The sequence below is a fragment of the Lontra canadensis genome, unplaced genomic scaffold (assembly GCF_010015895.1).
Source record: "Lontra canadensis isolate GAN:19392208 unplaced genomic scaffold, GSC_riverotter_1.0 scaffold44, whole genome shotgun sequence".
NCBI classification, from domain to species: domain Eukaryota; kingdom Metazoa; phylum Chordata; class Mammalia; order Carnivora; family Mustelidae; genus Lontra; species Lontra canadensis.
In genome coordinates this window covers 12,788,032-12,800,347 of record NW_022631038.1, presented here as the reverse complement: position 1 = coordinate 12,800,347, position 12,316 = coordinate 12,788,032, and the positions used below count along the sequence as shown (strand labels likewise).

The following is a 12,316-nucleotide window of genomic DNA, read 5'->3' as shown; positions in this document are numbered from 1 at the left end:
AGAGTTAGTTCTACCTTCTTAGTGTATCTCTAAAATTTGTTTTGTCCTCCCCATGGCCCTGGAAACTGCCAGTGCTTCAGTTCAGGACCTCTTTATATTCCTAAGGATAAACTATAAGGACATTTTAGTAAGTCCCTCTATTTCCATTCATTTTTTTCCCTATGCTGATTTCAGAGTCACCTTTATGAAATGCATATTTAATTATATTACTCTCCTGTTTAAATCCTTTTAATAACTCTCCCTAAAATAAAATGAAAGCTCCTTTTCCAGGGAAACAAGACAGTCATGCTCTTCCTTTGTCCTGGCTCCTGTCCTCCATTTTCCCCTTTCACCACATGCTTCAGTCATCACAAATTCCTGTGGGTCTCCTGAGTGTGCAAAGATACTCTTTCTCCTCTGAGTGTACTACTGCTTAGGACCTTACCTTTTCTGCTCATCCTCTTCAACTTGACTTCTTTTTTTTTCTTTCAAATGCAGGCCAGGTCCAGGGGCTTGAGCTTTATCTTAAGTACAAGAAGTTGCCTGGAAACCTTCTTAATGCTTTCAGTAGGAAGCGGGTGACACAAGCAAGGGAGATGAGCAAGGACACTGTTGAAATACTTATGGTGAGAAAACAGTGCTAAAGCCAAGGAAGTGGGCTTTAGCCATAATCCCTGTTAGCCTCCCCTAATCCACTTCAGATAAACTTAGGTTCAAATCGTGTGCTTGCTGTGCAAATTCAATTTCAGGTTCTCCAGCAACCTATCTGGCCATATTTTCATATTTCTATCCATATTTCCTCACCTTTGAGTGGGGAATGAGTCTTTGAGTAAAATGGTGGAAATGAAGAGACAAGTTGAAAAACAGAGTTTTTATATGCTTAGTTAATGGTGACTTGTGACTATAAGAACTATGTATCACTTACAGAACTGTAATTATTTATATTTATAGAACTATATTGAGTGTGCTGAAAAATTATACAATGCCAAAGTGGAACGAGTTGACTTCACAAATGATGTAGAAGATACCAGATATAAAATCAATAAATGGATTGAAAATGAAACACATGGTGAGTGCAACCCTATTTTTTTTTTTTTTTACAAGATTTGCCAGTGATATGTGAATACTGAGAATGGCCAACTTTAGAGCTGGACATCTTTTGTAAAACATGCAAGGAACAGTTCCTCCTAATCCAAAGTAATGATTGATGCTATTGAATATTACTCATGCACTTTTGGTGGTAAGACAAATTGGTGCAACCACTATGGAAAACATAATGGAGGTACCTCAAAAACTAAAAACAGAGCTATCAATATCATCTAGTAATTCCACTACTGGGTATTTATCCAAAGGAAATGAAAAACACTGATTTGAAAAAATACATGTATGCCTGTGGTTATTGCACTGTTATTTACAGTAGCCAAGATGTGGAAGCATCCCACATGTCCATCAGTAGATTAATGGATGAATAAGATGTGATATATATCTCATAGATAGATAGATAGATAGGAATATTACTCAGCCATAAAAAGGATGAGATATTACCATTTGCAACAATGTGGACACACCTAAAGGGTATAATGCTAAGTGAAATAAGTCAGACAGAGAAAGGCAAATATCATTTCATTTACGTGTGGAATTTAAGAAACAAAACAAAGAAAAAAAGAGGCAAACAAAAAACCGACTTTTAAATACAGAGAACAAACAGATGGTTAGGCGAGGTGTGTTGGGGGATGGGAGAAATAGGTGAGTACAATTAACTTGATGAGCACTGAGTAATGTGTAGAATTATTGGATTATTATATTGTATACCTGAAACTTAATATAACACTGTATGTTAATTATACTTCAATTAAAAAAAAAAAACCAAGAATGGTGGTTACTAGGCTTTGGGGATTGTTGTGTGAAGGGGAGTTGTTTGATATATTTAGAGTTTCAGTTTTGTAAAGTGAAGTAAGTTCTGAAAATGTGATATACCACAAGGCATATATGGTTAATACAACTGATCTGTTAAGATGGTAAATTTGATGGTATATGTTTTTTAACACAATCCTAGCACCTCAAAAAATCAATGCTACCTTTTCCCATTTTCTATTCTAGTCCTTGGCTTTATACACAAAAAATAAGTTGACCTAGTTATGTTCGGAGTCTACGTTCACATCTGTGTTTATATTTTTTTTCTTCACATTCTATCTCCCATAATTTTAGAGAATACTTTGCAATTTTCATGACCATTTAATTGCATAGGTCAAGTATGAAGTAAAGAATGTAAACACCCTTAATAGTTTTTTATATTTACTATTTGGTGGAGTGGTAATATTTAGGTTATATTGGTTACATCAAATAAATTATTAAATAAAAGAAGAAAGAAAATTGCTTTAGTATTTGTCCACAATGTGGTTCTGAATAATCTTAATAATTTGAATGCTTTATACTTTTCAGAAATCTTACCTATTACATTATCTCATTGGATTGGGAAACAAGCCTATGAAACAAATATTGATTTCATTATGACCATTCATAAATTACTATTTGGGAAATATGTTTTATATCATTGCTTCCTCTAAAAGATGCATTGTTTATCTTTCATTTAAAACCCTCTTCATGTATCAAAATAATGTATGTGACAAAAGTGGTACCTTCCAGAAAAAGTACATTGCTTTATTGGTAAGTGTTTTCATACAGCTAAAAACTGAGTTCCAGCAGATGTTCTTGTTGAGTTCAAAACAAATAAGGAAATGTATTCATTGCTATTTTGTTAATCAATTGATCCCAAACCTAGTCATTTCTTTACTTAAGGCTTGACTTGGATTTATACTCTGAACATTATACAAGTATTTGCTGAGTGTGGTTCTGTCTCAAAAGTATGAAACATGTGACTTAAAAACATTTGACATACTACAACTCATCCTGGGAACAAGAATACAGTGTCCCAGTTTTCTTTTGTTTATTCATTCATCATTACCTCAGTAGAGGGTTACTTGGACCATTAGCCACCACATGTTCCAAATATACTATTCACAAATGAAGAGGAACTGTGTAATTGCTTTTCCTAATAACTGAATGGAATTCTATTTAGTGTGTAGTTTTTAAGGGTATCAGATTGCTAGTATCTTTTTCCATCTGGACCAATTATTCATTTCTCTTCTTTCTTTTTTCATGCAAATATATTTCAAAAATTATTCTTATTTTGATAAGCATTAGTTCTCAATACTCATTTGGAGGGCACACTTCAAAATGCTGTCAACATTTCAACAAACCCACCCAAATCCTATCACCCCAACTCCACCCTCCACACACTACCAAAACAGTCCTCTTCAAAGGTAAATGTGACCCATCATGACCATGTCCTTTCTTATCTTCCAATGAATCTTGAACAACTATTTTCCATTGCCTTCAGGATAACCCAAAATTATTACCAGACATTCAAGGCTCTTCATTATTGGTCCCTGCCTCTAACCTTTCCAACCCTACTTTCCCTACGCATTGGAATGACTTAGGGTTTCTCCAAATATACTGTGCTCTTCCGTGCTTCCATGTGTTCAGGTAAACAGCCTCTGCTGTATGCAGATTCTCTCCCCCTCCCACCTTGCCATCCCCTCAAGCAGAGGGCCAAGCCTGAGATGGGGGCCCCTCATCTGTGCCCCCACAGCACACTCAGCATGTGGCTGTGGTACCCATGTGTACAGCTGCTCCCCTGCAGCGCACCGTGAGCCCAACGATGGCAAGGACTGTGCCTTTCATGGTTGTGATTCAAGTATCGAGAATAGGGTTGACATCCAGAAAAATCTTGTTCATGTGGAAGGAAGGAAGAAATTAGTCCAACAGAATGGAGTTAAATTATATCTGAAGTGCTGTGGCCTTGCCTAGGCAGTAAAGGTAGTTTGGTGCTTAACAGCAAGGAGGGGCTTTGGGAATTGTTTTTCTGGGTCAGAATCCTGGTGCCCTAACTTTCTTGTTGTGTGATTTTGTATGAATTACTTCATTTCTCTGTGTTTCACCTTCCTCAGCAGAAAATTGCCCACCTCACAGAGATTTTGTGAGGATTAAATCGTGAACATTGTACATAAAGTGTTCAGAGAGTACTGGACGGAGGAATTGCTCATAGGTTATTACAATATCATTGTTATTATAATTATGTTGTAAGGAAAATATCATGTTCACGTCTTTTTTAAAAAATTATTTTAATGGGGCACTCAGGTGGCTCAGTTGGTTAAGCATTCACTTCTTGATTTCGGCTCAGACTGTGATCTCAGGGTGGTGAGATCAAGCCCTACCACAGCGGGGGTGGAGGGGGCATCCTCAGTGGGGAGTCTGCTTGAGATTATCTCTCCCTCTGCCTCTGTCCCTCCTCCTGCTCTCTCTTCTTCTCTCCCGAATAAATAAATGAATCTAAAAAAAAATTTAAAAATACATTAAAACTTAACATATTTTCTCCATTTATATTTCAAAAGGCAAAATCAAGAACATCTTTCGAGCAGGTAGCATAAGTTCTTCGGCTGTAATGGTGCTGGTGAATGCTGTGTACTTCAAAGGCAAGTGGGAGCTGGCCTTCACCAAGAATGAAACTGTAAATTGCCTGTTCAAATCTCCCAAGGTATGGGAATATTTTTTAGATTTTTTTTTTTTTTTTTTTTTTTTTTGCCAGGAGACCTGGGTGTCTCAGTTGGTTAAGCATCTGCCTTTGGCTTAGGTCATGATCTCAGGGTCAGGGTCCTGAGATCAAGCCCCACATCAGGCTCTCTGCTCCGTGAGAAGTTTGCTTCTCCCTCTTACTCTCCTCTGTGCTTTCTCTCTCAAATAAATATAAGATCTTAAAAAAAGGGTTTTTTTTTTTGGTCATAATATTCCTTTGCAGAAATTATGGTATTTGCATAGACAAATGATGGATTCATTATTTCTTTACTTATTTCTTCTATAGGTTACCCAATACTATATGGTGACTTGCTTATAAAACAACCTATTTTCCTGATAATGCAGGTTATGGTACACTATTGGAGGTGCCCAATAAATTGATATTTCTTAAAATATGTTCAAATTTGAGAAAGGTAATAACATGTGAATTCATTTTAAGATAATCTAGTTGGATGCCTATAAGAAGAAAATATTACAAAAGTGTGCTTTTCATTTTTTGTGATTCTAACTATGGGGTAGATAATTCTAGTCATTTAACATCAGTGGTTTTTCCTGAGTCAAAGCCAGGATGTGTTTCCTTTTACAAAGGAAAAAGTTATGTTTAGTAAAGTTATGCATTCTCAAGTGTCAGTCTTTTTAAAAAAAATTTAAAAAGATTTTATTTATTTATTTAACAGAGAGAGACACAGTGAGAGAGGGAACACAAGCAGGGGGAGTGGGAGAGGGAGAAGCAGACTTCCTGCCAAGTAGGGAGCCGATGAGGGGTTTGATCCCAGGACCTTGCAGTCATGACCTGAGCCGAAGGAACATCAGGGGCTTTGGAGTCAGAAATACCGTGTTGGGGTCCTTGCCTTGCTCCAATGCCAATCTGCTTTGTCTTAGGCAAGTTCACTTAACCACTGCAGACCTTCCCATCCTCACAAATGAGGCAATTCCACTAACTGACCTCTAAAGTTTCTTTCAGTCACTCAGCCTTTTGTGTTGAAACAGAGAAACTCAGATTAAACTTTTAAATTTAGTTTTATTTATTGAAATGTTCTTTCTGCATTCTTCCACATCAGAACTTTTAGATACAGGAGTGGTGAGAGCTGGTAGAAATCAAAGATCGCTGAATGAGTGATAAGTATCGCTATGAATAGTATAGATTTTTTTTTCTTTCATCAGAAGTCAATTACAGACCCATAGTATCAAAACCACACAATTTAAGAATGAGGTCTTAGGGGCACCTCGGTGGCTCAGTTGTTAAGTTTCTGCCTTTGGTGCATGATCCCACGGTCCTGGGATTGAGCCACGCATCTGGCTCTCTGCTCAACAGGAAGCCTGCTTTTCCCTCTCCCACTCCCTGTCTTGTGTTCTCTCTCTGTCAAATAAATAAATAAAATCTTTTTTTAAAAAAGAATGAGGTCTTATAAAAATAAAAAATCTATAGCATCCATTTTTGAATACAATGCTATTTAATAATTATTTGTTGCTTACTATATAGACATTTTCAGATAAAATGCTAAGTGCAAAGAAATGAACCAAGTTCTAAGTACATTAACTCACATGATCTTTACAACAGTCCTGAACAGTAGAGACTGTTTTACCTCCATTATATTGATGAAGAAAGGGAGGCACAGAAAGGTGACGTAACTCGCCCAAAATTGCATGCTGGAAGTTTTAAATTCAGGCAGTTAATCTCAAAGCCTGTGCTTGTACCCCTAAGCCGTGAACCACTGCAACCACTATTGGCAAAAGTCAGGAAAAATCTACAGGATCAACCAAATGAAAACTGAAACACTATTCTTATAAGTGAAATAAGGTAGATTAATAAAAATTGTTTTGTGACTTGACTTTCAGTGTACTGGGAAATCAGTCGCCATGATGCATCAAGAACGGAAGTTCAATTTTTCTGTCATTAGAGACCCACCCCTACAGGTTCTTGAGCTCAAGTATCATGGTGGCATAAGCATGTTCATTATGCTGCCTGAAAATGACCTGTCCCAAGTAAGTTGCTACTGCCACTTTCACTACTGGGGAATTAGAAGATTTGTAGGATATTATTGATTGTGTTTTTATGCATCAACTTTACAATTTTGGGTTGTAAGAATTAGAGATTTACCCCTATTCATTTGACAAATATTTAAGGAGTACCTACTCTGTGCCAGGTGCTGTTGTTACTGAGATTGACTTATTTCCATTTAACATAGTTTTAGTTGAATAGCTATGAAATTGGAACCCTCTCAAATCTCAGCTTTGGAGAGAAAATGGCACGAGTTTAGGTCTTTGCACTTGGCCATGAAAATAGTGTTTCATGTATTATTGGAATTTGAACAGACAATTTTCAGGCAGGAATGATACTGTGGGATCTGGAGTCTGCATTGAAATGTATGGTCTCATTCTGAGCTGCTGTGTCTCTGGGAAAAGCAGAAGTTAGGGACTGCCCTGTGACTGGTGTGACTAGGACAATAGACCAGCATGGTACAAGAGGCAAAGAGTGATAGTCCTGCAAAGCCAGAAAGAATCACCGTATCTCAGATCCTGATCCTTTTTTAGGCCTATCAATATAGCCTCCTGAGCCTGTGACCTAAAATCCCAGAAGCCTGGTTGTCAACATCCCTCTCTGTATTTCCAATCAAAAGTAATAATAGACACCATTCATTGAGCATCTACTATGTGCCAGGCCATGTACTCTGAGCTGCATTTATGTTATCTCATTTGATCCATACAGCAGTCATGTGGGGCAGGGAAAGGAGGGTCATGGAATTTGATCAATTTATCTGATAGATACATACATATGTACAAATATGTGTGTGTGTACACACCTATCAGCTACCCTAAAATGTTACACCTAAAGTTTAAAATATTTTTTTGTGTTTTGATTAGTAAAATATTGACTCTTCCTTGTAAAATAACTGGGAAACTACAAAGAATATAAAGAAGTTCTCCTCCTACCTAGAGGCATAACTTCTATCCATCCTTTTTCTATGATTTAGAAACATGATTTTAGAACTTTAGAAATACAGTTTCTAAATGGACAAAACCACTGAATCATTATAATGATTTTCATTTAGTTTCATTTTAATTACCTCTTTTTGATGAACAGCAAGAGGAATGTCATGAAGTTGCTATTGTTAAACCTAAAGTGACAATATAAAATATTGATACTCATATTAAACCAATAATTCACTTGACAATCTTTATCACAATTCGATTTTAGCATAGCATACATCAGTTATTTTAACTTGAAATAATCTACCATAACAGAAAAATTAGCCCATATAAAACAAATGGCAGATAACATGAAAGATAGATTTGTTCTTATACTTATTGTCTAAGTTTTTCTTTTCTGTAATAGATCTTCCTAATAATGTTTAGATCAGATGAGTATAAACCTACATTCCTACATTATCCTATAGACCTATATAGTCCTATGTAATGAAATAATGGGGAAGTTGGCTTTATAGTGAGCTAAATGAGGAAACAATTCTAATTCAGAATGAGAAGTTATTATAGATTAACCATAAACTAGATAATTTACACACATAAAATTTTAATCAGACAAAATTCAATTAAACAAATTTAGGTCCTTGATGAGGATAACTGAAAAGCTCTTTAAAATTCCAGTAAGACTGAATTTGAGAATAAATATCTACATATAAGATTTATAAGCAATGTGCATGAAAAATCTTCCCTGTGTACATCTGGACTGGTCCCTGATCAATTATCAGTATTCAAGAGTTGGTGCATTCCATTTGGGAATCATTGAGGGCAGCAGTGGTGCTGGAGAGAGGGCAATGGGCTCCTAGCTATGTAACTGACGTGTCCAGCTATGCAATTTGGCATATTTCCTACAATGTCTTGAACTTCACTTGTCCCATGTGTGGAATAGGAGGATGTTTTTGGATCCAAGCCCCCCAGTGGTGTAGGCGACTATGCTAGTAGGTACTGATCACCTAAACTCTGAAAGCTAGAGCTCTGGGCTCCTTGCTTTGGGCCACCTGCCGTTCCATTGGTTATTCTGGCAAGCTATGCAAACATTACCATTTTCTATGTCGTTCATGATGGGAAATGGTCAAGAAATGCTGACTTAAATGACCACTGAGCTCCTTTCACCCTCTGATGATCTCTGCTACCCTAATTCCTTCACCTGCCCGTTGTTCCACTTTGGCTGTATTTGTTCATATGTGGGCAGAGAAAAGAAATGCCTTGAAATACAAGTAAGTCACACCTTGTCATAGCAGAGAAAATTACACATGATTTGTTAAAGAGTGCTTGAATTATTTGTGCTAATAATTTCCCATTTTCAGAATCCTCTGGACCCACTGACATACTTTCACTCAAATATCCAGAAGAGAATAATTATGGAAAACCATCTATCTTTGTAGTTGGTGTTTTATCTGTCCCTTAAGCATATTGAATTGCCTTTTCAATATTCCTACAGATTGAAAACAGACTGACCTTTCAGAATCTAATGGAGTGGACCAATCCAAGAAAAATGAGCTCTCAGTACGTTGAGGTGTTTCTTCCTCAGTTCAAGATCGAGAAGAATTATGAAATCAAACACCACTTAAGAGCCCTAGGGCTGAAAGACATCTTTGATGAATCCAGAGCTGATCTCTCTGGTATAGCTTCAGGAGGCCGTCTGTATGTGTCCAAAATGATGCATAAGTCCTACATCGAGGTCACTGAGGAGGGCACGGAGGCCACTGCTGCCACAGGAAATAACATCGTAGAAAAGCAGCTGCCCGAGTCCAGGGTGTTCAGAGCTGATCGCCCGTTCCTCTTTGTCATCAGGAAGGATGACATCATCTTGTTTAGTGGCAAAGTGTCTTGCCCTTGAAAATCCAGTTGGTTTCTATTATAGTAGTCCCTACCACATTAAGGAACCACCACAAGAGGATAGATTTAGGTGTAATTGAAACGTGTGTTTCCTTTGTGTTGATTTCCTTTTAATATCGATCGGCAGATGACTTTGGAGACTTGACCCTTTGCAGACATTTGGTTGATTGTCCTGACTCTGCTTTAGCCTATCTACCACTGTGTGCCTCATGTATTTCTAAGTTCATTCTCTTTCTGCCCCAACTCATTCCCATCATTCCTCCCCGCCTCCTCACTCCCATCCCCATATCCCCTTGCAACCTGGAGCTGGGCATCACGTCGGGGAACTTCTGGTAATGATAATGTGGAAGCAGCCTAGGGATTTGCCTGAAACTCTATAGTTATCCCAGTTATTCCAGTTTCATTGCAAAATGGGCTTGGAAGGAAGCCCAGCTACTGAATGTCGGTGTGAAGGATAACCTTTCCCTGCTGACCTAAGAAGACACTGGAGAGTTTCCTTCCACATATCTGATTTGAAATCAGTGTTGAATTTAGATGCCAAAAAAATAGAGATTTGGGATTGGGGGACAACTGAGATATTTCATTAATAATTTCAAGTTCCTATCTTTTGGGCTTTCCTTGATAGAGACTTTTTTTCCTTGATAAAGACTTAACATGTACATAGTTTTTCCAACATTATGTATCTTTGAACTTTGCCATTTGTTATTTACAGTATATAGTTCACGTGGTGTATAGTTTATTCTCTGTTTGTCAGAAAAATAAATACAACATGGCTGTACAGTGTGATTGTTTTCCTCTGACCAGTTGTGGACTACTAGTACTTCCTTTGTTTGCTAGGCCAAGCAAATTAGCAATGAATAGAAAGAATGCTTTTAAAATATAAATCTGATTTGGTTCAATGTTGCTAATTTATTACACATGCAAGTTACTTTTACAGATGCATAGTCTGATAAGGTCATTTTAAACAATTTTAAGTACTAAGATTTAAGTTCACAAAACAGATCAAAAATAAATTGAGAATCAATAGACCAAGCTGAACTCACTTAGGATTTTATAAGCAGGTTATTGAATTGTTTTTTTTTTTTTTATCACAAAAGACTTTCACCCGAATAGGAATGAAATAAATCTGGAATAGTCTATAGCATGTCACTGTGGTGCATAATGCTAGACCTTGCAGCTTTTCGATTTTCAGCAAATGTAGAATCCATGAATATGGCACAAATGTGTTAATGTGACATGATTTAAGAGATGTAAAAAGGCTTCCAATCAAAATAATTTTAAATGCTAACCTGCCATGCCTGAAATAACTATTATGTCTTTCAGAGACTATTTTTGGGGGGAGTGATAATAACCAGTATGCAGTGGTATGTCTCTATCTATCTATCTATCTATCTGTATTTTTTTAAGAAGCTGATTTTTTCTGATTAACCCCATTCCCACTTATTGCCATTCAAAAATGACATATTTCTAGACTCTGTCCTTAGGCAGTAAAGATATAAGAAGAGGGTGAAGGAGTGTGAATTCTGATGGCAGCCATGCTGTTCAGAAGCATGGACATTCTTGTCTGTTGGTAGGGATTCCTGGGCAGCCATGGTAGGACTCATAACTGCTGAGGTTTGAAGCAAGCATCCAGGGAGAGTGAGGGTCAGGTCTGTGAGGAAATAGTATGGAAAAACTGGTGTGATCTTTTGCTACAACTTCAGTTGGTTGGTCCTGCCCATCCACATGTCTACTTCATGGTTAAGGGCCCCAGTTCATGCAGAGAAGGGCTACCTTATCCAGTCATGATCCAGGCTTCATTTGGTGTTACTTCCACAAGCTGAACAGCTTCTGAAACTGTGGCAGTTGTGGAAGCATGATGTTTCCTGTGAACGTTGTCATTACACCTCAGCTCAGTGACAGCAGAAGTAACAGCTGTTGAACCTCTGTCTTGGCATTGAGCTTCATGCTTCTTGGAGCAGAAGCCATGACTGATTCGTTTTGCATCCCAACATCCATAGAACAGTACTTAACATATAGTGGGCACTCAGCGTGTCTTCAGGATAAATGTAGTTGGAAGTCCCAAGAGACCTCACAGACCACTTTGGTATAAGATCAAGTCATTGATCTTGTAACCGATTTCTTTTCAAACAAAGATGACTTTTTATCTTTTAGGGACATGTTTTTTCAATATTATTTAAACATAGGTATTTCCAAAGCTTTTCTCCTCTTTCCCAAAATTCTCTATGTGATCCCATCTGAATACATGGCTTCCATGATAGCTGATGACACATAGCTATATGGTTAACTTCATCTAAATTCACGACTGCCTCCTGAAAAGTCCACTGAACTGGAGTAAAATTAAACATGTCTCAGCTAAAACACATCACCATCCTCCACATGATCTTGGGGGCCTGCTTCTAATAAAGGACAAATATTGTCTAAAACCAAGCTCAAACCATCAAGATTATGCTTATATATTTCTTTTTTTTCACACTGGGACTGTTCACCGGTGTTACCATGAAAATGTCTCTTGAATTTATCTCCTTTTCTTTCTTCCCATCAGCACTGCTTGAGTATAGACTGTTCACATCCGTAGTTTGTTTCCTGCCTGTTCTCTCTGCCTCTTGTGACATGCATTTCCCTTTCACTCTTAAGCCCAAAGTCATGAAGATTTCTATGGTTGTTTTTTTTTTTTAAGATTTTATTTATTTATTTGACAGAGAGAGAGATCACAAGTAGGGAGAGAAGCAGGCAGAGAGGGAGGGGGAAGCAGGCCCCCCGCTGAGCAGAGAGCCTGATGTGGGACTCGATCCCAGGACCCTGGGATCATGACCTGAGTGAAGGCAGAGGCTTAACCCACTAAGCCACCCAGGCATCCCAGATTTCTATGTTTTCATCT

General features: G+C 37.6%; 1 protein-coding gene across 1 annotated transcript in view; it reads left to right on the top strand.

Moving 5' to 3' along the window:
* The window catches only part of SERPINB7 (serpin family B member 7), a 29,693-nt gene extending 20,199 nt beyond the window's left edge, over positions 1–9,494 (top strand). Inside the window, exons 5-8 of the mRNA XM_032872162.1 lie at positions 931–1,048; positions 4,434–4,576; positions 6,454–6,600; positions 9,038–9,494. Coding sequence (XP_032728053.1) covers positions 931–1,048; positions 4,434–4,576; positions 6,454–6,600; positions 9,038–9,436 — 807 coding nt within the window. The 3' untranslated portion in view covers positions 9,437–9,494. The remainder of the gene's footprint in view (positions 1–930; positions 1,049–4,433; positions 4,577–6,453; positions 6,601–9,037) is intronic.
* Positions 9,495–12,316: the final 2,822 nt, after the last annotated feature.